At 32.0% G+C, this 27,828-nt stretch overlaps 3 protein-coding genes across 5 annotated transcripts; 1 reads left to right on the top strand and 2 right to left on the bottom strand.

The window, feature by feature from the left end:
- Positions 1–1,334: 1,334 nt before the first annotated feature.
- On the bottom strand, positions 1,335–17,164 carry LOC111716805 (dymeclin). 3 transcript variants are annotated; one of them, XM_023492289.1, is made up of 22 exons: positions 17,064–17,164; positions 15,405–15,479; positions 14,455–14,514; positions 13,980–14,044; positions 13,240–13,280; positions 12,460–12,525; positions 11,160–11,254; positions 10,901–11,012; positions 10,171–10,294; positions 9,916–9,990; positions 9,472–9,576; positions 8,804–8,886; positions 8,392–8,502; positions 7,840–7,932; positions 7,410–7,513; positions 7,263–7,293; positions 5,898–6,013; positions 5,432–5,501; positions 4,080–4,166; positions 3,554–3,637; positions 2,051–2,163; positions 1,335–1,431 (listed from the first exon to the last, which is right to left on the bottom strand). In XM_023492289.1, the coding sequence occupies exons 1-22, from the start codon at positions 17,153–17,155 to the stop codon at positions 1,389–1,391; spliced, it is 1,845 nt and encodes a 614-aa protein (XP_023348057.1). In that variant the 5' UTR covers positions 17,156–17,164; the 3' UTR covers positions 1,335–1,388. The 3 variants fall into 3 exon arrangements, with proteins under 3 accessions (XP_023348057.1, XP_023348058.1, XP_023348059.1); XM_023492290.1 differs by having other exon boundaries at positions 7,263–7,296; positions 7,413–7,513; XM_023492291.1 differs by lacking the exon at positions 7,840–7,932.
- A 3,292-nt stretch (positions 17,165–20,456) lies between these two features.
- On the top strand, positions 20,457–25,002 carry LOC111716803 (succinyl-CoA:3-ketoacid coenzyme A transferase 1, mitochondrial). Its single transcript, XM_023492286.1, has 16 exons — positions 20,457–20,562; positions 20,701–20,791; positions 21,100–21,206; positions 21,407–21,459; positions 21,714–21,831; positions 21,948–22,109; positions 22,213–22,269; positions 22,330–22,423; positions 22,807–22,935; positions 23,155–23,225; positions 23,714–23,765; positions 23,887–23,969; positions 24,062–24,160; positions 24,233–24,262; positions 24,521–24,652; positions 24,854–25,002. The coding sequence occupies exons 1-16, from the start codon at positions 20,512–20,514 to the stop codon at positions 24,935–24,937; spliced, it is 1,413 nt and encodes a 470-aa protein (XP_023348054.1). The 5' UTR covers positions 20,457–20,511; the 3' UTR covers positions 24,938–25,002.
- A 23-nt stretch (positions 25,003–25,025) lies between these two features.
- Positions 25,026–27,534, bottom strand: LOC111716804 (28S ribosomal protein S10, mitochondrial). The gene is made up of 5 exons (XM_023492288.1): positions 27,403–27,534; positions 26,734–26,842; positions 25,901–25,993; positions 25,709–25,783; positions 25,026–25,393 (listed from the first exon to the last, which is right to left on the bottom strand). Exons 1-5 carry the CDS (start codon positions 27,525–27,527, stop codon positions 25,331–25,333), a joined length of 465 nt encoding a protein of 154 aa, XP_023348056.1. The 5' UTR covers positions 27,528–27,534; the 3' UTR covers positions 25,026–25,330.
- Between the last annotated feature and the right edge of the window lie 294 nt (positions 27,535–27,828).

Below are 27,828 nucleotides of genomic sequence, written 5' to 3'. Positions count from 1 at the left end.
AGATCATTTAAAATTTAGTAGAAAAATATAACACTAAAAGCCAATCACATAAAATATATCTAAACTCACAAGTCACAGCTTTAAACACGGACCAATCAAAATAAATTAGGGTCGATATGAGGTGCTCAGTGAAAACTATCATTTTTTTAATTACGAAACAAATGACAAAAATAAAATTTCATAAATGAAGGGAAAAGATTTAAATTTGTGTACGTGAATAATATGATGCTGTTCACTTAACTTTATATTCAAAAGCGTGCGATATTAAAGCTGCTCTAATGTATGGTGTAAATACCTCATATACAGGGTGTCTCAATAAACATGGAAAGAAATTTACAACTCTTAAAATCGACCTTAATCCACGTTCCCCAGTGAACTTGCTAACTCTAAAAAACATTTAAAAAACAATGAACACCATATTCCCCAGTTCTAGGATTTTCAAAATGTGGTCTGAATGTTTTGTACCTCCAAAAATCTTTTTAACATTAATAATATCCTGACCTATCGAAATTTCAAATATCCCTTTAGTAAGTTATAACCACATTTCGGAAAGCGTCGCATACTTTCATGTTATCATACAAACTTAATTCCATTAAAAACAATTGCTATGTCGTCACTAGCTTAATTTCCATGCTTATTGTGACACCCCTTATAGTAATATCTGTACATTTAAATAAATTTTAAAAATATCACAAAGTTCTTCCAGGAAGATCAGAGTTTCATCAGCTTCTCGTTCCAAAACCTGAAAACAAATATTTGTAAAATTACAATTTCATGTCTAAATCTAATCAGAGGTGTGTTTTCTCCTGTTTTCCATCGAACTGTCCTTTTCCTAAACAAATCGTTTTTGTTTGTTTATTTTCTGCTGTTTTTTAAAAATATTTTATTAATTATTTTGAAGTTTATTTATTGTTAGAACTGACGAGGTTCAACCCAGACCGAAATATATTTCTATAAAATGGGGAACTAACACCTACTTTAATAACTCTGAATTTTTAAGTAAAAGTTGTTTTGTCTTCATGTTTGTGCCAAGATAAATAAACGAAGAGGGGAGGGAGGAGTAAGAATATAAGTATACCTGATTTCTACCAAGATTTTAAACAACATTGATAGACATACACATTAACACAAAGAGAAGCTGTCAATAACTGCTTCACTTTGTTCACTTGTAGATTAAAAAAGCTTGTTAATAATCAAAATTTAAATCGAAAAGTTGTCTTCATTGTATTGATATAAACGCCGACCACTGTATAATAAAATAATCTTACGAGGACAAAAATGTAATAATAAATTTGACTTGAAACCTGCAGGTGCATTTTCTGCAGTGTGCACTGTGCGTATAGCTTGGCATGATTAATTTTCCATTTTGACACATTATAGAAACGAACTTACATTGCAAGTCTTTCTCTTGGGAACTGATGAGCACCCTCCCTACACAACCAGATTATATCATCAAATTTATACTTTATAACTATCAATTTCAATTAAAGTAATTTTAGCAAGGCAGTTCCAATTTTTTCAAAATGGCAGTTTTTATCTTAGGGTAGCTCGATTTTAGCACCAAAAATTAGGGCCCTAGTGATATTACTGCGCCAAAATATTTCAAGAACTTCACAAAAAAGATATTTTAAAAAGTACAAAATTTGCGAGCTGGGAGCCATTTAAAGGAATTAATAAATGAAAAAAAGTAGTACGTCCGAATTTTTAATCTTCAAAATATATCGATATTGGTATAAAAAGATTTATCTCAACTCTGAAGCCGCTGAATAATGTCCAGATTTTTATTTATTGATAATTATAAATTGGTTTGATTTATTAAAGGAGAAAAATAGACTCACCCTTCTGTTAATCCATTTAAAAACAATAATCCGTATCTATTCATTCCTTCTTTATGGAAAAATGCAAACTTGCAGTTGTTTTCACGGATTATGCAATTAATCGCTAAATTAAAAGTTAAGATGGGCGTCGAAATCAGGTTTTGTAGATCAGCACAATTTCATGCAAAAACTGCTAACTCTATTTTAATTATTTTTCATATATATCTCGTTTCCTAACAATCTGCTGGACCTCCGAGACCTCTAGACCTCGACCTCGGCGTTCAGTCTCCTGGTCTACCCTGCTCGCCATGTAGGTCAGGACAACCAGGATATTCCGGAGAAGATCCTAGGATACAAATATGTAGGTCATAACAACCAGGATATGCCGGAGTAAGTCCAAGGATACAAACTTATTGCGTTTTTTCATATTACAATTATGAGAACCAGAATACTCTGGAATAAGACTCAAGTTGTGACTTTCATAAGTCAAATAAACATGAGACTCAGCAATTGGGCAGCGTGAACAGACCCATTTCACAAAATAAGTGATTTAATAAGTGACTATCATACACACTTGAGTATTGCTTTAATGTCGTATGCATATTCAACAGTTTTCTGCATCTGACTGTTTGAAAAAATGTCCGATATAAAATGGGCCAACAATAACTTTAGGTGCAAGGGGCATAGATTATATATATCACTAATATACAGGGAGACTAAGACATAAAGACGACCTGCAACTCTTAAGATGAAACCTTTAAATATATAAGTTTGCATTTAGCACAGAAATAAAGACTGAATAAATTTGGCGGACAATTTATATTCTCATTCTTTTGTGGTAACCATGCATATCTATATTAAAATAATAATGTTGATAATAATGTAAATAGGGCTTAGTTTAATACATGGTAAGCTTGAACTATTGTTGTAGACGATTATATCAATTCACTGAAGACAACTGTATATTTCAATTTTGATTTATATCAAGCTGTTAAACAGCATTCATAAACATAAAAGTCAAGAGAAGCTCTCATGCTTGTTAACAATCAAAACTTTAATGAAAACGTCGTCTTCATTGTATTGTTATACACCAATTAATCCCAAAAATTTGACTAAATTTTGGCGGTCGAAAAGAATGTAACACTGTATCTTTAAACCTTAATAATTTATTTTGATAAAGTTTTACAATATTTTAAATATTTATAATACTGTATCTAATTTGACCGAAATATATATTATTATTATTACTACTATCGCCTACCAGGCTACCACTGTACGCTTACAGGGTTACCAAAATTCTAAATCCAATTAATGCCATAATTTAAATGGAAGAAATTATCTTGTAAACGCTATTTTATCTCTGGACAAAGGTTGCCACTAACAAGAATACAAGAAAAAATACAATCCACACTCCACTAGACACAAGAAGCAGGTGATATTTATGCGATATTACTGGTGCAACCTTGTGACAACGTAGCTCCTCAATAGTTTGATTCACGCACAAGTATGAGATATTACATATCATAAAGTCATATTATGTTTCATCTTTTCAATAGCTCTTTAATGAGAGGATTTAGGATTAAAAACTTATAATTTCAATCTAACGAGAAAATTAATTTCAATGACGTGAATTATCTCTAATCCAGCCAAATCTTTGATTAGGAACCTTGTATCATGCTAAAAGGGATTTTACTTTTTTAATCCAATATGGCGACTAGCGGAGAAGAAAAAAAGACCTGAAAAGCCGGATTCTTGGAATATAACTCAAACATTTCTTTCTTGTAGAGGACAGCATAGATTAGGTTTGGATTGTTCTGAATCTAAATAGAAAGGGAAAAATTAGGAAATCATTCTTGGAATTTCCAGTGTTTTATTCGCTGACTTGGGGAAAATAAACAACTTTTAGGGAAAAATTAATTAATTTTTGTGTAAAAAATATCAAAAATAATGAAAGAAGTTGCCTTTTGATGTCCAATTTTTCATCCCCCCCCCTCCTAATTCTTGAAAGTAAACACCCCTATATTTGGTACGAAAAGTTAGTGTAATTTGCTTTATCTCATGGAAGAATTTTACCATCTGAAATGAAAGCAAAGCCTTTTTAATTACATACAAAGAAAACCATAAATGCATGTCATGTCATGTCATGTCATGTCATGTCATGCCATGTCATGTTGTGTTTTGTCATGTCATATTCTATGGATTGTGGGGTACCGTTGTGAATGAGGCATGTTTGTATGTCGTCTAGAGTCCCTTTAAGAATACCTGATGAATGAAACAACTATTGATGATCTCTAGAACCATCCTGAGAACCTCCTCCAGTACAGCTGCATCTTGGACAGCATCACTCACCTCAACAACAACCAGGGGGGTTAGATTGGGAACATTACAACAGCATTGAGAGATTATTCATCTTAAAGGGAGTGACCGGCAACGTTTGGTAGTTGAACTGAGAATGTAGTATTGTTGAGACATTTTTTAGGGATCATTTGAGACAAAATGAGACGTTTTTACGGTGCATATATGTTCAGCAAGAGCACAAATTCAAGCTTTAAATCCGCATAGATTGTTCAGTTTTGAGGGATGATTTTGAGAATAAGTTTCTAAAAGATTATTCTATAACGACGACGAAAAATGTAGTGAAAATTCTACAGTAAACTAATTAGTTGTTTAGGAACAGGTTCAGAAAATAAAAATAACTATTATTCTCGAAAGTAATTATCTTATTTAGTTGTTGGTTTTTGGAATTGTTCATTGTTCACAAACATTTTCTGTAGATTTCCTGAAATTTTTATTGCAAATACGACATTTTAAGAATTTGAAGTAGTCTGCGAACAAATTCATAAAGAAAAAGAAATTCAATATAATGACGAAAAGGAAATAATTGACGATTCTAACATTGATTTATTGAAAAAATTTCAAATGAGAAATAGGTTCCTGAAAATCTAATTAGTTTACTGTAGAATTTTTTAAAACATTTTTTGTCGTCACTATTTAATAATTTTAAAAAATCGATTTTAAAAACGTAGCCACCAAAATTAATAATTTTGAGCGTCGACTTTGCGCTTAAACTCAGTTTTTATATATTATATATACGTCTCAAATAAAAACCTTGAAAAAACTACAAAACTAAATACTCAGTTCAACTACCAAACATTGTCGGTCACTCCCTTTAACATGTCGAGAAATTTATTCATATCAAAGGCAATGTAGACGTATTTTCAAGGGACTATCTATTTCCTGTTTCACAACGGTTCCCTTTAAACCTTAATCTAATCAATAATGTAAAATCAATTTAAATAATTAGTGCATGACTTATGAAAAGTACAGTACACTACCATATTAATAGATAGGTCGACCCTAGAATATAAAATCAATTCATTTCTAAGTTCTAATTGTGGTATCCCAATCAAAGTGAATTGCATTTTTTTAACAGCAATAACAAAGTAGGTTATATACGGAATAAAACACTTTTACCGATGGAGCAAGAAAATGTCTTTCCCTTTGTTGCTCAGACATCGATTTAAAGGATACCGCGTCGAGAATCAGATATACTACTTTTTAAATGGAGTCACTTGACAAATTAAGTCTACAGTCTCTTTAATGTATGAACTAACCTCGTCGAATCCATCCTCTGTATCCTCTGACTCTAATCCCTTGAGACCGTTCACCAACCTCGTGTGTTTCCTAACAAATACAGTGGTCACAAACAACTTTTGAATAATTATCGTCTTAGTTTTTCATTATATTACAAAATACTACAGAATGATAATGTTTTAAATGTGCTACATATGGGATTTGGATAACAAGTAATTAACCTAGCGTATGTTTCAAATGTGCTACATATGGAATATGGATAACTATTTACTAACCTAGCTAATGTTTTGATAAAATAATGACTATTCTCTTTGCTACATATGGAATATAGATAACTATTAACTAACTTAGCTAATGTTTAAATAAAGAGACTATTCTCTGTGCTACATATGGAATATAGATAACTATTAACTAACTTAGCTAATGTTTCAAATAAAGAGACTATTCTCTGTGCTACATATGGAATATAGATAACTATTAACTAACCTAGCTAATGTTTCAAATAAAGATACTATTCTCTGTGCTACATATGGATGAAGGTTGGTACAGTGAGCAGACATGTTAGCCAAGGCAGCCAGGCAGTTAGTGTGCAAGTACTTGTCCTAAATATAAAAAATTTAGCCGTAAACAACCGAACAGGACTTAAATAAACTGTAGACGTAATTTTAAGTGAAACTCACATTGACATGCAAAGAGTGTCTGAGAAAGGATTACGTATATTTTCTTATTATTATATCTCAAAATTAAGAAGCGGTAAGGCAAGCCGCCCTGTATAGCCTCCATCCCGCAATTGACTCCCAAACATAGAGTCGCGGCTCCGCGCTTACCATCGCACCCATATATCTTTAGGCAAAATGTCTTTACGTTTTAATGCTTATTATTGGGAAATGCAGCGTTAATTTAAGATTTTAAAGTCGTCATGGCTACCTACACATATTAATCAAATTGTGAGTCAATTTCATAATGGAGGCTATAAGGTTGCGGCTTGCTTTTCCCCCCTCAATTAAGTGCCGTGAAACCAAGAGTGTACAGTGTACACTAAAGAAAGAGTACACTTTAACCTTGAGTTTACCGGAATCCTTGAAAAAAATCCTTGTTCTGAAACAGTTATAAATGGCATCATTATGAATCAGACTTTACAATTTGCAGGTTAAACTTACGTCTACTGTCCTTGAAGACATTCAAGAAGTTAAAGTTGATCCCTTTTGCACATTGTGAGTTTAAAAAAAGCGCTTTCTGTAGTCTGTCTTTAATTGGTCAAATTTAAGAAAATTTACCAATTATATATTATGCAAAATGCAACCAATGATTACTATTCTTAAATCAGTTGATTTACTGAGTGAAACTCACAAATCAAGTCGTATAGATCCTTCACTGACGCGTACTAGCGTCTGAAAAGTTTATATTCGTGCCGCAACGTTCATGTAAATAGCACAATGGGCTTAATGAACAAAAATATTTGTATTTCCATAATATTACAAAGTTCTAGCCAAGCTTCCTCCCCACAACCACTTCACAAACTGTGGAAATATACAACAACCCCAATTTCTACTGGTCGATTGATTGATTAACTCGAAATATACAGCTAAATGCAGCTGTACGATTAGTATATCACTTTCGAGTCACTCAGGCAGGACGGTCCGCGTCAGTGATGGATCTTTACTTCCGGATCTGTAGTTAAACTCAAAAATTCCAAATTTTCTGTTTTGAAAGAAAAGAATGGAAAAAATGAAGCTATAATTAAATAAAACATGAACACGAAAACAACCCTATTCACAGTTAACTGTTCAATTCAATGGAAAACTTGAGTGCTAATAAAAAAAGAATTTCCTATAATATTATGAAAATTACCCTCATCTTTAGCATATTGTACTGGATTGTTCTACACAGTTTCAAATTTCAAATTAATTAAAAAATGAAAATAACATCAATCCCAAAAAGTTTTATTATTGTAAAAAATGTTTCCAAAAAAGGGTTGAATTAGAATCTGAAATGTTCCTAATGACTACAAGTATCACGAGACCACCTAGAGACAGATCAGTACATGACCTTTCCGTGTACCAACCAATCTGTGCACCCCGTAGTACACATCCATGGATTGTCTGAAATATAAAATTAAAGGAAGTGTTCGTGAAAATTCAAAGGGGGACTAGGTCAACTTCTATTAAATATAAATATACAACGGTATCAATAACAATGCTAAAGGATGATTAAGTTAAGAGAAATGAAAAAGGGAAAATTGTAGTAAATAGTTTTGTACACACCCCGTAACATTTGTCATTAATACGTCCTGAACTATCAAGTAAAATTTGAAATTTGTAAAAAATCTTGACATTCAACAAAAAAATGTAATTTCTTACACTTTTTTCAGAGGGCACTCGTTTCTTGTTGCTTCAATTTTAATTGACTGCGCACATTATAATCTTACCTGGTTAAAAAGGTCGTCTTCTGAGAGTATAAGAATAATTATAAGAGACATGTATGTAAGATGACTGTTGGATTCAGGGGCTCCATAAAGAGTCTAATAATAATTCGACATTTATAACAAGCTGAAGGGCCCGACGTTGCCCGTGAAAAACAATTCGATTTTAATACCCCCCGGCCACCCCTGAGTGTCCACAAAAATTTCAGCCCAATCGGTCCAGCCGTTTGGCTGGCTATAGGCAACATATATATATAAACGAATGTCTTGTTTTATTATATAGATAAAACCTTTTTATAAACCAATAATTTATTGAAATTATGAAATTAAATGAAATGAAATGAAATGAAAGTAAGAAAGATTTATACTTTTTGTCTAATCTAATCTTTTACCCCATCCCCCATCAAGTAATTAGAAAATTCCTTCTTGGAATATTGTATAAATTACCAAGTTGAAGTCTAGTCAAGTTCAGATGAAAAATGAAACTTGAACTGTGGAAACACGAACAAACGCAACAAAAAACAGAGATTACTACAAAGCAGATTGTAGATGAGCGACCTGTAGGATTGGAAGCACTAGTTGATCAATATCTGTTGCAGCAAACACGTAGTTTCGGAAGGAGGAGCACTTGAGTAGAAGCAGGTAGAGGAGCAGAGTAGGCTCATCGTTCTAGGATACAATATACATGGGATTCATAATAACAAGGGGTTTCAAGGTGTTCCAGGGGATTCCAAGGGATTTCAGGGGTTCCAAGGGATTTCAGAGGATTCTATGGAGGATTAGATGTTCCAAAGTGTTCCAGTGAATTCCAAGGAATTTCAGGGGGTTCTAGGGAATTCGGGGGGTTTAGAGATGTTCCAGGGGATTCCAAGGGATATCAGAGGGTTCTATGGAGAATTAGAGGTTCTACGGTGTACCACGGAATTCCAAGGGATTTCGGGGAGTTAAGGTTTTCCAAAGGTCTATATACCTGTAAAGTATTGGATAAGGTTTTGTAAAGCTGAATAAATTCAATAACAAAACTTGTTCCGGGAGCTATCTCTCCTCCTCGGCCTGAAATTATTAAATAAATTAAATAAATCGATCAATCAAATATAATTGTGAATTAAAAACATAAATATTTTGTATTTTGTAATATGGATTATGAAGAGCATAACTGATGAATTAGAACAGCTGAATAGTTTTGTTCTGAATGGATTATGAAGGATATAAGGAATCATAAGGAATTGGAATCTGCAAGAGACCCCATTGTGGGCCCCCCAGACCGCCCAGATGAATTAGAACAGCTGAATAGACTATAGTGCTGTTCTGTATGGATCATGAGGGGTATACCTGATGAATTAGAACAGCTGAATAGTGCTTTTCTGTATGGATTATGAAGGATATACCTGATGAATTAGAACAGCTGAATAGACTTTAGTGCTGTTCTGTATGGATTATGAAGGATATACCTGATGAATTAGAACAGCTAAAAAGACTATAGTGCTGTTCTGTATGGATTATGAAGGATATACCTGATGAATTAGAACAGCTGAATAGACTTTAGTGCTGTTCTGTATGGAATGAAGGATATACCTGATGAATTAGAACAGCTAAAAAGACTATAGTGCTGTTCTGTATGGATTATGAAGGATATACCTGATGAATTAGAACAGCTGAAAAGTGCTGTCCTGTATGGATTATGAAGGGAAGGATCTGTATAATGATTTTGAAGGATCATTAACAAGGACAATGAACACTCCGCTGAAATAACAAACAAATCCTTTATAAAATACAAAAAATGTTTACAGATAAAATCAAGGAAGGATATGATAGGGCAATGCTGTTATGTTTATTTAAAAATTCATGAATCTTACATATTTAAAAATGAACATTCTATCGGATTAAAATTTTAAAAATCCGATAGAATGTTCGACAGTTCACGAAAATACACGAAATATACAAGAAAACTGGTTTTGCCGGTATAAAAACTACTTATTTGCCTCGAAACGAATACAAAATTATTATCTCAGGGATCATGAAATCGGTAGTAAAATGCGCGATAGTAACTCTCTGAAAATGTGATAGATGAATGATTATTACCTAAAGGTTTGATAGGACCTCTAAAGTCCCCTGAGCCAGAGGACGCATACCCCAGGGTTAGAATATTAAGGAATCCTAAACAAGATTAACATGCTTGAAAAAATTTAAAATATATATTTTTAAATTATTGAATGTAAAAAAATATTTGAACTTTAATACTGTTTGTTCTGTTCTTATAATTACTAATTAAATATACGCCTTATTATTTGTAAACATAAAAAACCGAATGTCAAAAAAATTACGTTTTAATTTTACCTAATACCAGACTTCCCCCTGCCTGCCCAAGGGGGTCGGGGGGAGCAACAGCTTGTTCAATATAGCGGAGGAGTAGTGTACTGGTCAAAGGAACACTTAATTCACTTAAATCTCCGGTCATCATCTAAAATCAAAGTTTTTTAGAAAAATCGTAATTTAAAAATATGGGGTTATGTGCAAAAAACAAACAAAATAACTTAAATCTGCACAATCTTTTAGCTCTCTCTACCTGTTTCCAGCTCTGAATCTGATGTAGGTTTACAGATCCTACCTGTATCCAGCTCTGAACCTGATTTAGATCTACTACTGTACGTGTTTCCATCTCTGTATCTGATGTAGATCTACTACTCGACCTGTTTCCAGCTCTGTATCTGATTTAGATCTACTACTGTACGTGTTTCCAGCTCTGTATCTGATTTAGATCTACTACTGTACGTGTTTCCAGCTCTGTATCCGATGGAGATCTCTACTCTACCTGTTTCCAGCTTCATATCTGATGTAAATCTACTACTCTTTCTGTTTCGTTTCCAGCTCTGTATCTGATGTAAATCTGCTATTCTACCTGTTTCCAGCTCTGTATCTGATTTAGATCTACTACTCTACCTGTTTCCAACTATGGTTCTGATGTGGATCAACTACTCTACCTGTTTCCAGCTCTGTATCTGGTGTGTAGATCTACTATTCTACCTGTCTCCAGCTCTACATCTGGTGTGTAGATATACAACTCTACCTGTTTCCAGCTCTGTATCTGATGTGTAGGTTTTGAGCATGTGAATACTGGTGAGGAGAGAAGAACTATTAAGACCTTAGTTCCTTCAAGGTGGAGATAGTAGGTGGAGGACCTGATAGATAAATTAAAATATTAATCAACTACTTTTTTTAAAATTTGATTTTTATTTCACTTATTCCTTGTAAATACCTGTTACTTGAATAAAATGAACGGATTGAAGTTCATAAACAATTGAAAGAAAGAAATGTTTGAAGCTTACTTGATTGGAATCTCAATGAGCAAGGTAACGAGTGATGCCAGAAATCTGCTGAATATCTCGGAGGAGTCCTCATCATTAAACTGCTTAACGAGCTCCTTAAAATTAATCTGATTAACGAGCTCCTTAAAATTAAACTGATTAACGAGCTTCTTAAATTTAAACTGTTTAACGAGCTCCTAAAATTTAACTGCTTAACGAGCTCCTTAAAATTAATCTGTTTAACGAGCTCCTAAAATTTAAACTGTTTAACGAGCTCCTTTATACTTAACTGTTAAACAATTAAAAAGCACCTGCATATTTAAATGATTAACTGGCTCCTTAAAATTATACTGAATAACGGACCCCTTTAAAAATAAACTAATTGACCGAGCTCCCAAATATTGTAAAATCTCATTTAAACAAGCTTTTTTTCAGTTTAACGAGCTCCTAAAAAATTAAGTGTGTAACGAGCTTATTAAAACTCAACTATTTAACAAGCTAATTTAAGTTTAAAGAAATTTTTTTATTTACATATTTAAGTTTACAGAAATTATCATCTGTATATATAGTAGCTTGTCTGTTTGTTTGTATCCAATAAACTTCAAAACGGCTGAACAGATTGGGCCCAAATTTTGTGGGGACCTCACATGACCCCAGGGGAGGTTTATTAATGATCAAAATTTCAAAAATTAGCCTTTTTTTTAAATCCGCAAACTTTTTGTTTGTTTTGGTTTTACAATGTATCTATACAAAGAGAAAATGTTCCAATTGAAAAAGAAGTAAAGTAAAGTATTTACATATTTACTGCATATTCAAGTTTACAGAACTGCTCATAGTGTCAAGTACAGAAATGAAATAATTAAGGCTAGATTTAAAATAACCTCTACAGAAACTTGAACCAATATGTCTTGTACATGAAAACTAGGGGTTCAGAAGGTGCCCATCAAAGTTATTCTAAGACCAGTCTATGTTAATTATCAATCTGCTCTATCTGTCCTGGAACTAGAAACCTAAAGGATTAGGCGAGAGAAACTTTGTTTATTCTTTACTAAAAAATGCCTAAAACCTCATGCTAGAACGAAGAAATACAGAAAATCTGCTATTCCTTGAATGCAGAGAAAATTAAATTCCCTATAAAATAACTTTATCTTATTTTGTGATATAACCCATGATATATTCAATTATATTCTTATGAGAACGTTAATCATATTATAATATACTATTTTGATCTTGATTTATCTCTAATAAATCTTACTTTCTCACTTACATCAAAAAAAGCTAAATGTGTTTATGAAAATCAAGATAAAATATAATTCCTTACCTCCTCCTTTATCCTTTCTGTCATAAACTTGACAATCACACGAACCAAATACAAAGCATTGCATGTCTAAATATATATTTTTTTTTCAAAGAAAGTTTATCTTATACTTAAATCATACCAGCTAAATATATAGATAATTGTGTATGTTTAAAACTATATTAGGAACCAAGATTTACCACTCAACTAAGAATTTTAAACCAAGCTACAAATTTTCTAAACTAAGCTATGAACGATTTAATGGCAATTTTGAGTTCCAAGTTAATATTTAATGCAAATCGACCACGGTGTTCATGAGTTATGATCGGAAATGCAACCTAACAAAACCAGTCTCAAGGTGTAAATTGATATTAACAGACTGAGGTCAGTTAACTAAATTCTTTACGTACTAAATCTAAAAAAGATTTCACCAAAAATCCTCGTTCTTCTACATATAAATTTGGCTTGTCTGTCTGTTTGTCTGTCTGTTTGTATCCAATAAACGTCAAAACGACTGAACCGATCGGCCCAAATTTTTTGTGGGACATCACGTGACCACAGGGAAGGTTTATGAATGATCTAATTTTCAAATATTTGTCTCCATCAAAATTCGATCTTCATTAAATTTTTGAAAATTTTGAAAATCCACGAAATTTTTTGTGAAAATCCGCGAATTATTTTTGTTTTGTTTTACGATGTACACAAAGAGAACATGTTCACAATTAATTTAGAAGATGGGCGCGAAGCGCCCCCTAAGGCTAGTTTTAATAAATTTAAATAAGTAAAGAAATATAAAATGTGAACCTGCCATATGTAAACATGGTTCTCGGTTTCTACTGAGGCTTCTGCAAAATAATTATAAAAGTTAGTTAATCCTAATTTTTTAAAAGTGCCAACTCTTAACACTCCCTTTAACTAGACCTTACCTAACCCTGATAAGTCCCTTTACTAGACCCTATCTAGTCCCAAACAATCCCTTTACTAAACCCTAAAAAGTCTCAAACAATCCCTTTACTAAACCCTACCAAGTCTCAAACAGTCCCTTCACTAGAGCCAAGATAATCCCGAACTGTGCCTTTACTAGACCCTACCTAGCCCCAAACAATCCCTTTACTAAACACTACCTAGTCCCAAACAATCCCTTTACTAAACCCTACCTAGTCCTGAACAGTCCCTTTACTAGACCCTACCTAGTCCCGAACTGTGCCTTTACTAGACCCTACCTAGTCCCGAACTGTGCCTTTACTAGACCCTACCTAGTCCCTAACAATCCCTTTACTAAACCCTATCTAGTCCCAAACAATCCCTTTACTAAACCCTACCTAGTCTCAAACAATCTCTTTACTAAACCCTACCAAGTTCTACAGTAAACTAATAAGTTGTTTAGGAACAGGTTTGAAAGTCGGCTTTGTGCTCAAACTCAGTAATTATACATCATCAAAACGTTTTATATGTCTCAAATAAACCCTAAAAATTTCTCCACAAACTACAATCTCATTTTAACTGCCATACATTGCCTGTTACTCCCTTTAATTGACCCCTACCTAATTCTGAACGTCGAAGTAGAAGAAGTTTGATAAGTGAACTGAAGTTTTTGGTTTTCAGATTACTTAAACACACAAATTTTAATTATAGAATTGAAGAAGTTTGATAAGTGAACTGAAGTTTTTAGTTTTCAGATTACTTAAACACAAATTGTTATTATAGAATTGAATAGGTTATTTCCCAGTCAATATTTTTGGTATGGCATGGGGTTAATAAAATTTTTTTTTAAATATACTTTTGCTATAGCTATAAAAGGCAACAAAAAAAGGCAGTTAATTCACTAAAAATAATTTTAAGAACTATTTCAAAGTTTAAGACTTTTTTTTTCAATCTAAAAATCAATTTTAAAAATTCATTCCTTTTAAATCTAAAACCTTTATTAAACTTGTTCGGAGCCCGTGACTGTGATTCCATTAAGGACTGAAAAACCCAGTTTTGATCGAATTGTTTGATTATAACATTTGTGTGTTTAACCTGATTAGAAATCTTTTCAGCATTTCCTCTGTATTCTCCTCTAATATTTTCCAATCATCTCTTCATAAACAAATTGTATTTAAATATAAATATTTCATCTGTTAGAATATTATCTGAGTCGGAAATTACGTGTTCAGTCCCTTGAAAAGGTATTCTTCGTGCCCAAAACGTTCATGAAACTAACCCCCCTCCCCTCAACCAGGTTTTCAGTGGCAATTTCAAGCTCTCCGAAACGCAAATATTTTAAATGGTTTTGAACAATAAAAACTTTAATATTTTGTGAAGAGCTATTAAGCAAAAAACCTTGATAAGTATTTTATTTTTTCCTAAAGCTTTAAGAGGAATTGGACACAGATCCGTCAGTGGTAGGTGGGCATTCGGCGCATGCCCCCCCCCCCACCGATTAAGATAAAACTTATGACGAAATAAGTGCTTTCTCTCCGTGCAGAAGGATGAGTGTAGAAACATATTCTCATGAAGCCGGGATTAATGAAAACCTAGTTCATCTAATTCTCGCTATTAATAAAGCCCAATCTCTAATATTATAAATTATAATTGATTGACTCTAATGAGTAAGAAAGAAAGATAAAGGGAATTGGCATTGTTTTCTTCTCTGATTTTAAATATTCAAGTTTCAATTTGATTTTTAAGGAACTATAGAATAATTTAAGATGTTTTTTGTTTAACCTATTTCAAAGATTATGCAAGATAAGTATGCTTTCACAAAATGCTGAACTTTTACTCTGACTTAAGATTTCAACCAAAACCTTCATTTCAAAACGGTTGATAAAATCGTTATGGAAATCCTTTTGAGAAATCTTTGGTCATATAAAAAAAATTGCTTGATGTAATAAAGCAAACTTATAGAAAACCTTTAAGACAGCCTTTAAAAGAAAACATCTTGAAATTTGAATGTTAAAAACGAAGCTTAAATTGAGGCCCATCCATACCTGGATTGAGGGGGCAGGTGGTTGAAAGAGAGAAGAGAATTCCAGAAAGGATCTGAGGGTGTTAACACTTCTTTACTAAATTACGAAACAAGATTTAAAGAGAGACTGTCGTCGTAATTTTAACCCCGATTCACAACAGTTCCCTTTAAAACTTAAACTGAGTAAGAATTTGGGAGATATCACAGTTTTCTGAAAGAGTTTTAAAGTTGGAATTTTTCCTACTTTGTCTCTGCTGCATACATCCGTAAGTCACATTTACAGAGAACCCACGTTTAAAAATATCTATTTACGGATGAATAAACCAGGATATCTGCAACATTTTAGCATACATGAAAGTAAAAAGGGTACCTTGGTGAATCGGATGTGACCCTCTTTTATAAGAATGGTTACTTAAAATCAGGACGGCATTTTCTTTAAAACATATTTTTTCATGAAAACCTCGTTGAAAACTGAGAAACTTTCATTGTAAAAAGTTCTTTTATCAATGAAGTGCTGACCATTCGTTATTTAAGTTCATGTTTCAAATAAAGAGTTCAATATTGTGAACGACAAAAGAATTGTTCGAAATTTCAAATTAAAAGATCGAAAGCTTCGTTATTTTTTCTTTTAACAGTGTTATTATCATTACTGCGGATATCAATTCTTAGAACTAAAATATATAGGCTGTCGAGTACCCTACTAACCCGAAAACCTAAAAATACTAAAGCCTCTATAAAGGTATACGTATTATTAGGTATATTTACGTAAAAATACTTATGCTCAACTTTTTGGTAAAGAACTTACGTATATTTACATATTTTTACTCATTTATCATACCAAGCGTTTTTTAAATGCTAGGTTTTCCAGAGACGAATTTTTACGAATAATTACCAAGTACCAAGTAATTTTCTAAGTTTTTAGGTTTTTATTTTACGTACTTTTACGAATTTTTTCGGTTTTTTCTTTTCTTAGTTTTTTTGTGAAGTTGAAAGTTTGATGCAGACCTGAAAATACGTTTATTTTCGTAAATTTCATACCAAATACTTTTTAAAAAATTTATAGATTTTTATTTTACGCATTTTTACATATTTTTTCGGGGTTTTCTTTACTAAAAAATTGCACAAAAATGCATTTTTAAGTTAGAGTTTAAAAATATTATATGATTTTTTAAGATAATTGGATTGTAAGAAATTTAATCCAACTATTTTGAAAAATACAATGTTTAAAAATTTCTATTGTTTTGGAGCAAATTGATTTTTTTATTTGAATCAATGTCAATAAATTCTCCATTTTTGATAAATAACAGTGTATGTATGAATGTTGATTTAGATGGATACAGATGAAGGAAAGATGATGGTGTGCATCTGTTAGGAAGAATATTGGATTGGATTGAAACTAAATGATATGAATACTGTAAAGAAGACCTGAAACTCTTAAATACAAATCAATTGTTCTGCTTTGGATGTAGTCTTTTTATGACCTTTTAAAGGATCGTGCAAAGAAAAAAAAACAAGTTTACAGTTGCAGAAAAGTCTCTACAGTCTTTTTCTATGTGGGTAACCCTGTAACTAAATTTTCAAGCAACTAGCTTAGGATTCAGAAATCATACTTTTTATATATATTTGATCCGTAGCGGTTAAATATATTCAAACTTTTTTGGTGCTAAATTGAGTTCTCTACCTTACAAGACGATTTAATAGTTCATTCTTATTCAGATCTTTGTAGTTATACCGACCATTTCCATTTCCCATTTTCTCTGAAAAAAAACACATTATCAATATTAAACATTTTTATCTCATTAGAGAATTTTAATTACCTTTTTCTATCAATCCACTCGATTTTTAAAACTAGACTATGAGTATTCCTGCGACACTATAGCGAGTTATTCAATCAAAATTTAACAAATGTATAATTAAAGATATTAAGAAGTCGTTAATACTGTGATGAAAAAAACATAAATAAACAGATGTAATAAAAGAAAATTAAAATAAAAATTCTTAAAAATTCTTATAACGCATCCTGAACTTTAAGTAAAATAGAAACAAATAAAAAAGATTTTTTTTTTTAATATTAAGCAACAGGTTTAAAAAATAACACTGCACAACAGTATGTAGGATAACTGCCAATAACATTTTTAATTTATATGAAAAGATATATTCCTAAGCCATCAAATATACTTGCAGTATAAAGAAAAGTAGGTATACTTGCAGTTTAAAGGAAAAGTAAGCGAAATTACAGTGGCCCTCCATTCAAAGATATCATTGCCCGATTCACATCGGTACCCTTGAAACCTTTATCTGATCAATTATGTGGAAGATATTGTCGGTTTTCTAGTTTAAGAAAAGTATAATTCTGATAATTCCCATATTCCTAATCCTGCAGGACAGTAGAAATACGCAATTATCTTATGTAGAGAAATCAAAGTAAAAATAATCAGTTTTTAAAATATAAACATTGATATCTAAATCATGCTTAATCAGACAAAGCTTTTAAGGGTACTGTACAAGCATTGCCATTGTTGCATGGATGGTCTCTTAAAACTACGCTATACAGTCCCCATGAAAAAGGAAAAAAATTATTTATGATGTTTTTTTAAAATTTTTCCTTCAAATTTTTTATCTTAAAATTCTCTCTGAAGTACAATTAAATTTGTTCTAGTATTCCCCGGGGTTGATTTATAATAGTAATTTTGTAAATTTCATATGCAGCAGTCAGAAAGAGAAGGCAATATAACGGAAGAAAAAGTTGAATCTAAGATTCCCCAGAGGACTCATAGCTCACTTCATATAACTTTTTACATTTGAGCCAAATACAATTTTTTTGTTGTGATTATAGATTAATATACTTTTAAACATAGTAAGCAAATATTGATAAAGGATTTACATTAAATTTCATTAGTTTTGATTTTTAGTTCAGAAAATAAATCACCAACTAAAGTGCCCGTGTAAAAATAAAAAAATAAATTTAAAAAAAATCGCTTTTGAAATTTTTTATTTTATTAGCCCATGTTATCTCAGGGTACCCATGGAATCCTTCAAAAAATGTCAGCCAATTAGGTTCAGCCGTTTCATCAGCCAAAGCTAATATTTACATATATTAATTTGCAAATATACAAACACGAGCGAAGAGCTTTATTACATAGATTTGATGAGATATTTAGAGATGATAAAATGATGTTTTGTTTACATACAGTCATAACCAGAAAGACCCGGAGTTAATTCACAGTTAATTAGACGACTTTACAAATATTTAAGGTATTTTTAAACATCCAATAAAGAAAGACCACATATTGGAATTGGCAGGACTTATTTTGTTATTATCGTTTTATAAATCACATTTGTAAATTCGAATGTATGGTCGTCTAACTATTCATAAAACTAATTCCGGGTTTTTCTGTTTATGACTGTATAACCTACAGGGTGTCCCACGAAACATGACATTTGATAAATAGTTATGTTTAGTTAAACAAATCTTTTGCTTAATTTTATTTTACTTTGAAATCAATTTTTATATAACATGACTCCAATATAATATTTTTATTGATCTTTGGTGTCAAACTACTGAACAAATAATTGAATAAGACATTCTAAACTATTCATCAACTGTCATGTTTCGTGGGACACCCTGTAGATAAATTAGAATAGATTGTTCATGTCGTCTTCACCATACCGGAGGGTAACGTTGAAATTGAAAATGGAAATTTAGCTATGGACTAGCTACTGACATACAGTACATTGGATATAAAGGTTTGCGGCAAGTATATTTGTACTCTGTACAAATTTATGGGGGTTTGTTTACAAATATTGCAGACAAACTAGATAAAAGTTGAATTTCAAAGGATTAGAACGAAGATTAGTTGCTGCTTTCTACCGATATGTGAGTGATAATGATGACAATCCGACTCCCCTTACACACAAAGAACACATAAAAGTTGGAAGACTTTTCAAACTATTAAATCTCTTGGGATGATACCGATACTTTGGTAAATTCTATGTGTCAACAATCAACAAGTGGACAGTGAAAATCTCGGTATGATTACCATTTTTTTTATTTTATTAAATTAACTAAGTTGATTCTGTCCTAGTATACAATTTTTGGACCCCCCCCCCCCCCCCCCCCCTCCTATCAATTTTGTCCATGACCGCCTTTTTTCAGCAAAATTATTATTATTATCATTTAAATTATCTTAGGGTTAGGTTAGGTTAATTCCACTTCTTCAGTTAGTTACAATTCTCCATCTTAAAGTTACAACTCCGTAGTAAAGTAAATGGTAAAAATTGTATTATTTTTAAATTCTAAATTATTTTAAAAGTTTTAAAGAGACCTTAAAATATTATTTTGTTTTCTCAATAAAAAACTCAATGCATTGAAGCTGCAGGCTGCATGCGTATTGTTGCCATGCAAATATTAAAAACTGTTGGTATTGTTAAGAGGAGAGGAGGGGGGTGGGAAGTAAAGTTTTTTTTTAAAAAAGTAAAAAACTTTTTACAAAAATTATCAATTTATTTATTTCTCCCCCTTCTTCCCATAATTTTATACAAAAATGTTTTTTTTATCACCTGTAAATATATTCGTAAAAAAAAGTTTTGAGTGAGGGTGGGGGGTATGGGGGAAAGGTTTCTTGTTCATGGGAAGAGGGAATTGAAAAATACATTTTTTAATACATCTCCCCTATCATTTTTTCATGCGTATATAATATGTTAGGCTGCCAGGAGATCAGCTGTTTACTTGATTATAAGATAGATAGATAGAGAAAATAGATAGATAGATAGATCCAGATTTGAACACAGCAGACAGAATTTAGAAACTAGTATTGGTTTAACTAGATATACGCAATACTTGAAATTAATACAAGAAGTAACATAAACATTGAACTGTCTAAGATTTTAACCTTGACAGATATAGACCTAAGACTTTGTTTTTTTGTATTTATTAATAACCAAATTTCTTAAAACTGTATCACATAAATCTGCGAAAAGTATTTACAGCTATAGAGTACATCCTAGTAAAATTTTAGCCAATATATTTTATTATAAATTGACATTTTAAAGTTAACCAATTTATGCAACGTGAAATCTGCTAAATTATAACAAATAATTTGAATATTTTCAGAAAATCTGCATTTAAAATGCCTCCACTCACAGCATGTTCAAGATTGCTTTGGAGTGTAAAGAAACAGGTATGTGTGTACACTGAACAGGTATGTAATGTACATATCTCAAGGCACAATGATTATAAACTCGAATTTCCAAACGATGCTTTTATAACAAACAAAAATTAATCAGATTTTTTAATGGAGTTATATAAATGCTTTTAGAATTTTGATCTGGCAAGATGCTTTTCCATCAGCCAGTCTGTTCTAGGTCCACAGTTCCTAGGAAGTCCAGAAGAAGCCCTTCAGGTATCTTAGATTCGTACGTTAACTAGTGTGTCTGTTTGTTGATACGTGTGACGTGTATACCGTGTACAGCAAACTGTACATTGTAATGTACATAAATATGTAACATGACCATATCAAATTCTTAAAATATTTAAACCTAAAACAATTCAGAGGCGTATTCTGGGGGGAGGGTATGGGGGCTCAATCCCCCCCCTTAAATATATATGTATATATTCTCAAATAAAACAGGGAAATGTTGTCTTAAAAATAATTTTTTCATCCCAGTTAATTTTTAAAAAGCCCCAGGTAAAGCTAAAAAATAGGGAAATGTTTAAGGTGTGGATGATTTTGGTCTCGGACTACTCTTGAAGCAGAAGCAGATCAAGAGGATGATTGCCTCATATGTTGGAGAGAATGCGGAGTTTGAAAGACAATATCTCCAGGTTAGTTTAAAGAGACAGTCAACGTTTTATAAAGTGGTTCTCAAATAAAAGAGTTGCAAGCCGGTTTCAAAATTATATAGGTTTTTGTCTATGGAAAATATTAAGAAGATACTTCTGTTCTTTTGAATTGTACAAATGATATATAGATAAAAGGAGAAAAGTCAAAATTGAACAATTTCGCAAACACTTTTTCTTTTAAGGGAGAACTAGAGGTTGAGCTAACTCCGCAAGGTACACTCGCAGAAAGAATCAGGTGAAAAACTTAGCAAAACAGCAAAATAATACCAAAGCTTTAGATTTTTTATTTATGAAAGGTACACTTTTTTAAATATTCTAATTAGATTTATCTTCATTAAATTATAAAAACAAATTTTTGAAATCTGACAATTTAGTAAATTACGTGCTGATACTTAAAAATCCGGATCAGAATTTGGGAAGCGGAAACAGTACGGATCCGGATCCTTATCACTCAAAAAGACCAGGGAAGAGTAAATTTATTATTTGCAGAGCTGGAGGGGCCGGGATTCCAGCTTTCTTTACTCCTACTGCATTTGGAACTCTGGTACATGAAGGGGGATCTCCCATTAAGTATAACACAGATGGGACCATAGCTATACATTCTGAGGGATATATTATCTTACTTTTGCACCAGAAAACAGTTCGACTTAGTTCAATTGTTTCTATTCAAAGCTTTTTGAAAAGTTTCTAAAATTAATGGAAAAAAGGATAATTTATCAACAGAAAAGAGAGGAGCGGGTTTTCAATGGTAGAAGCTATATAATGGAGGAGGGGATTACTGGTGACTTTGCGCTTATCAAGGCCTGGAAAGCGGACAAGGCTGGAAACCTTATCTTTAACAAGACCGCTATGAACTTCAATCTACCAATGTGCAAAGCAGCAAAGGAATACAAAATATGCTTTAATATAAAATAAATATAAAGCAGATTGCCAAAAGTTTGTTTAAATATTCAAAAAAAATCTTATAAAAATATTTTGATTTTCACAGATGACCATTGTTGAGGTTGAAGAAATTGTAGAAATTGGAGAAATTCCCCCAGATCAGGTTAGCACAATTTTAGAAAAATACTTAACGTTTGAACAAATAACCATATATTTTTTTCAGGTTCATATTCCATCCATTTATGTTCAAAGAGTGATTAAAGGAGAAAGCTATCAGAAGAGGATTGAAAGAGTGACCCTTTCTGAGACAAAATCAGGTGAAATCTTCAAGAAAATGAGACTTAAAAAATAGCCAAAGGAAAAGACAATTCAATCCTGAAAACTAATAAATAAATTTTAAGAACTTTATTTCAAAAAAAAGCTTCATCTGTAAAAACTTTATTTTAAAAAATTTCATCTGCAATAACTTTTTAAAAAAAAAATTTCATCTGTAAGAACTTGACTGAAAAAACAGTTTCATCTGCAAGGACTTTATTTCAAAAAAAGTTTTATCAATAATAACTGACTTATAAAATGTTTCATCTGCAAGAACTTTATTTCAAAAAAAATGTTTCATCTGGAAAAACTTTATTTCAAAAAAGTTTTAGCTGTAAGAACTTTATTTTAAAAAAATTGAAGTATGAATAGTAAAATTGTCTAGATAAACCCTTGAGCCCTGCTGCCAAGTTGAGGGAGAAAATAGTTCGACGAGCAGCTTGTGAGTTCCAGGATGGGATGTATGCAAACCTGGGAATTGGAATGCCAATGTTGGCCTCAAACTTTATACCAGGTTAACAAAATAGAGTAGAAAATTTTAAAATTAGTGAAAACCTCCCCCCCCCCCTCCTAAAACTACTTTAAAAGTGCTACACCATAGGTCCCAAAGATCTATACCCAGGGGTGTATATTTTTTAGAATTACACTCCCCCGTAAAAGTTTTCGCGTAACTTTAAAAAAAATATTTCTGAAGATACAATTTTGAACATTGGACTAAAATAGATATTTCTAGACGACATGACAGTCCATCTTCAGTCTGAAAATGGTATACTTGGTCTAGGACCATTCCCAACCAAAGATCAGGTAAAAAATATTTATATTTATCCCCTTCAGTAAATATGATAATCTTCCAAACTTTGAAGGAAAGAAGAAATCTGTAAGCTTTAAATACTTTCACCAAAAGCAAATTTTCTTTACATATGATATTTGGGAATAAAATGGCATCACCAAAAACACTAGATCTGAGAGTGACATGCAAAGGTGGCAATGCTCGATTCCCAATGGTACCCTTAAATGCGTTGTCTGATCAAGTATGAATTATTTTACAATGTTTATCGAGTTTGGTGAATTGATTATTTTCAATCGTAGATTCTCTAAAAAAGTTACTTGCGCATTTCAACTCTAAAAAAAAGTATAGGAATTATCAGAGTTTACCGCTTGAATACCTAGGAAAACGACAATATCTTCCACATTTTTGATCAAATAAATGTATTAAGGGTACCGTTGTGAATCACTTGAAATTACGCTGATAGTCCCTTGAAGTGTTAAAATAAATTTTACTTATTTCCCAGGTTGATCCAGATCTTATCAATGCCGGAAAACAAACTGTAACTACAATACCAGGTCAGCCATTCTACAATCTGAAATTAAACAATGTTGCACAATTTATTTTAAAAATCTCTGTCAAGACAATGATTCAAACATTATACATCATATGAGATACAATAAGGTAATTATTTTATAGGAGCTTCCTATTTCTCTAGCGATGAAAGTTTTGCTATGATCAGAGGAGGACACGTCCATTTAACTATTCTTGGAGCTATGCAGGTTTGGTTTAGAAGATATGAGAAAAAAATCCACCCTCTCATAGTTTTTTTCCAGAAAAAACCTCGATTATTTATAAAATATATACATTCCAGGTGTCCCAGAATGGAGATCTTGCCAACTGGATGATCCCTGGGAAAATGGTGAAAGGAATGGGTGGAGCCATGGATCTAGTTGCAGCAGCAGGAACTAAGGTTTAACTTAATACCTTGATACATTCATTGTTCAAAATTAAATTATAATCAACTAATCTTATTTTCTTTTAGGTTGTGGTCACAATGGAACACACTGCAAAGGTATTTCCAATCTTTAAGTTAAAAAATCTTTCAGGAGCATATTTCTTTAATTATTTTTGAACATTTCAGGAGAATAAATTAGAACTGATCCCTTAAATAGTTAACTTTCCCTTCACTTTCAAAACTTTTATTTCTAAATTGAGCTTTTTCCGCCTTATAAGCCATTTGCCCCAAAAAATGAAATCATTCGAAAAAACCCAAACATATCAGAGGAAAATATACAATTAAAATAATGTGTTAAAATGAGATTTTTTTCAGGGAGGCAAACACAAGATCCTGGAGAACTGCTCCCTTCCCCTTACAGGGAAGCAGTGTGTTGACATGATTATCACGGAGCTAGGGGTCTTTACTATTGATAAAGATGGAATCACTCTCATTGAAATTGATCAGGTTTTAAATCTTTTTAATAAAACATTTTCAGTTTAACTTCAAAATAAGGATTAAACTAATAATAATAATAATAATAATAATAATAATAATAATAATAATAATAATAATAATAATAATAATAATAATAATAATAATAAACCCTTTAAAATTCAACTTGAATTTGAATTAATAATTCTGCAAGTAACAATTTGTTATTTTAAGGATACTGATCTTGAGACAGTTAGGATAGCTACAGGATGTACCTTCAAGGTTGCTGACGACCTAAAACCTATGAGACAAAGATAAACTGCTTAAATTTGTTGCAGATTAGAAAACAATAGCAAGAATTCATAATAAAAGTTTACTCAAAATTCTGTTTTTCATTGACCATTGATTATTATTCTACAACTGTATTTAAATGATTAAGAACATACATTTAGTAAAACTGTAAACTTTGGAGAATTTGTGTGACCTTCAGATTTGCATGTCCGCCTTAGTTGCCACCACGTTTATCTTCTATTTTAACGAATTCTTGTAGTGTTACTCAATAAATATTTTCTTAGTTATAAAATAATTTTTATTCGGAACTGTTCATGATAAAGAAATTGAAGCTCCTATTCTAGAAAAATGATAATGATGAATTCAAATATTTAACGACCGATTCTTGAATCTATCATGTAAACCCTCTGCATTTGATGATTAGGAAGAAGAGGATGGAGGTTGTAACTTTGATAACTGTTTCATCAGCTCTGTTGTAGTAACCTGTTAACAAATAAAATACTATGAATTTTAAAATTGGGAGTCCACATGGCTACATTGCAAACATTTCAAAATAAAAGGAAGCATTTGTTATTTTTACTGATTACAGTCAATGTGCCCCGTTCTGCAGCCTATATTACATTTCTAGTTTGGTAATAATTAAGTAAATATAAACCATAGAATTTTATAACAAAGTGTACGAGAAGCCTGGAAAACGTGAATATCAACACATTTGTATGTTAATCTGAATATTAACACACTAAACCTTATTAGAATATCATTTTCTGTGATATGCTAACAAACTTTTAAACGATGCACCTTCATAGAGACTCCTTCTGGTAGATTTCTCTGCACATACTCTAAATAAGTGTCCGCAGTGCTTCCCGTTAGATGCTGAAAAAGACTAAATTTAAAATCTAACATAACAATGAAGAAAGCTAGAAAAAAATAAAAAAAAATACTTCAATTCGTCGATTGAATTTTTTCACAACATGATATAAAAAAAGTTACCTTTAATGTAATAAAATGATAATATGTTCTCATTTCGTACTGAACTCTATGCTTCTTGTGCACATGTGCACTTTTCAACAGCGTTTTACGAGCCTAACATTAATACTTGGTTATCATCATTTCTAGATAATATTGGACAGCTGCATATATTGTAAACTATATATACTTAACCTTTAAGAGACTGTCATCTTATACAGTGGAGTGGTATGTCAGATTCACAACGGTGCTTATTGAACATGTCGTGTCTTTAAAAAAAAGTGAATTGCGAATTTTAACAAAATACTTTATGAAAGAAAATCTACAATAGCTTTATCATTTTTGTTTAGATGAAGGTTGAAAATCTGGCATTCCACTTTATAAACAGATTACGGTTATAGTACCTTTAACCCTAATATTTCTCTGTAAACCACTAATTGAGTTAAATATTTGCTTGTCTCTTGGTTAATTTTATTCGTCTGTAACCAATAAGCGTCAAAATGTTTTGAAGCTAAAAAATGTTAAATCAAATAAAATCTTATCAGTTAATTATTTTTTTTTTTGGTGGGGGGGGTCCATGCATGGAAAAACGTCAGATCATACAGTGATAACCAGAAAGCTGTAGAATACTGAAGTGCAATTGATGATTACTAGTAAGATTATAAATCACTTATTAAGTGAAATGGGTCTGGTTACATTGCACAAGTTCTGTGTCTCATGTTCGTTGGACTATTTAAAGTCTTAAATCTGTAGTCTAAAAGTAGTATTCCTTTTCCGAGTTTTCTGGTTCTCACTTATTGTTACAACTTTTGAAGCTCAGTTTTTAATCTGATTTAAATGATAACCGATTAGTATTCCTTGTCTGGCTCTTCTGGTGCAAATGATTTCTCTACAGTAATATCAAGCTCTGAAGCCGAGGTGTTCATAAACCAAGAATAGCTCTTCAGAACAGCGGGCTCATGGGCTCTAAACAGTTCAAGGGTGTATATATTCAAACATTAACAAATCGGTTATTTCCTATAGTATAAGAATTTTTGACCCACCCCAACCCCTCCTTATGTGCACAGTATTTTAGGGTATATTTGGAGCCATGAGCCCCGGCCCCCTAGCCTGTCCTAGCTGCAGTGCTCGGCCCAGAAATTGTATCCTCTTTAAAATTTATTTCTGGAGAGACTTGGTTGTAAACCATGTACAATGTTCATGGCTCAGTTCACAATCCAAAGGGTGTCCCTAAAAAAACTATGAGAGTATGGTGGCTCCCCATGGCTAGATAATTATATTTTTGGGCCTCTTTTTGTAGCTTACGCAACATTTCTGAACCAAAGACGGACAAAGACATTGTTTAGAGGTTGCTAACTTCGCCACTTCATACTGTTACAATTTCCTCATTTTTCGTGCCACGGACCTCTAATGGATTGATCGGAAATGTTAAGAAGATTTAAAAAAGTCAAAAATATAAAATTCGTACCATGAGGAGAGCTTTAGTACTTTACATACTGTTTATTTTGGACNTCAGTAGTACATACCTTAGTTCGATATCTATACACTTGAATAGTTTATCGGGATTTTTCATTTCCATTTTTACCGCCGAAGCTGTCGAACAGTGGCGGGCATTTAAGGAACAAGATCGAGACAGAAGTAGTCGAAACATTTTCTGAAATACATTTTATTACACTTTTTTTATCAAATTAGTAAAAATTTGGATAAGTTAGTTAAAATCAATAAAATTTTCGTGTCCTTAACTTCATGGAGAGTGGAACACGTTTGATACTTTGAAAGACTTTAAGCCAGGGGGAAAGTTATTATTGAACTTTTCTCCATAGAGGGAAATTTCTTTTAATGTTCGTTTGCCGCGGTTGATTAATATTTACTTGGTATACGTCAAAAAATGGTGCTAGATCATCCTAAGTAAGATCAGACCAAAAAAAATCACTCAAATCGAACAAATATTT

The sequence above is a fragment of the Eurytemora carolleeae genome, unplaced genomic scaffold, assembly GCF_000591075.1.
Source record: "Eurytemora carolleeae unplaced genomic scaffold, Eaff_2.0 scaffold2211, whole genome shotgun sequence".
Classification (NCBI taxonomy): Eukaryota; Metazoa; Arthropoda; class Copepoda; order Calanoida; family Temoridae; genus Eurytemora; species Eurytemora carolleeae.
The sequence above is the reverse complement of the archived record's forward strand: the minus strand, read 5'-3'. Positions and strand labels throughout refer to the sequence as shown.

Bases quoted from the DNA above. Each gene is read 5' to 3' on its own strand.
- LOC111716805 (XM_023492289.1), bottom strand. From the start codon at position 17,155: ATGTGTTTTTTTTCAGAGAAAATGGGAAATGGAAATGGTCGGTATAAC. The intron at 14,515-15,404 runs GTATGGATGGGC...TTGTTTATGAAG, and splicing joins CACCTGCCCCCTCAATCCAG to AGATGATTGGAAAATATTAG. The intron at 1,432-2,050 runs GAAACGAGATAT...CTGGTTGTGTAG, and splicing joins GAGGTCCAGCAGATTGTTAG to GGAGGGTGCTCATCAGTTCC.
- LOC111716803 (XM_023492286.1), top strand. From the start codon at position 20,512: ATGCCTCCACTCACAGCATGTTCAAGATTGCTTTGGAGTGTAAAGAAA. The intron at 21,207-21,406 runs GTTAGTTTAAAG...TTTTCTTTTAAG, and splicing joins TTGAAAGACAATATCTCCAG to GGAGAACTAGAGGTTGAGCT. The intron at 22,936-23,154 runs GTTAACAAAATA...AGATATTTCTAG, and splicing joins GGCCTCAAACTTTATACCAG to ACGACATGACAGTCCATCTT.
- LOC111716804 (XM_023492288.1), bottom strand. From the start codon at position 27,527: ATGTTTCGACTACTTCTGTCTCGATCTTGTTCCTTAAATGCCCGCCAC. The intron at 25,784-25,900 runs GTAACTTTTTTT...AGTCTTTTTCAG, and splicing joins ATCATTTTATTACATTAAAG to CATCTAACGGGAAGCACTGC. The intron at 25,394-25,708 runs GTGCATCGTTTA...ATTTGTTAACAG, and splicing joins CAGAAGGAGTCTCTATGAAG to GTTACTACAACAGAGCTGAT.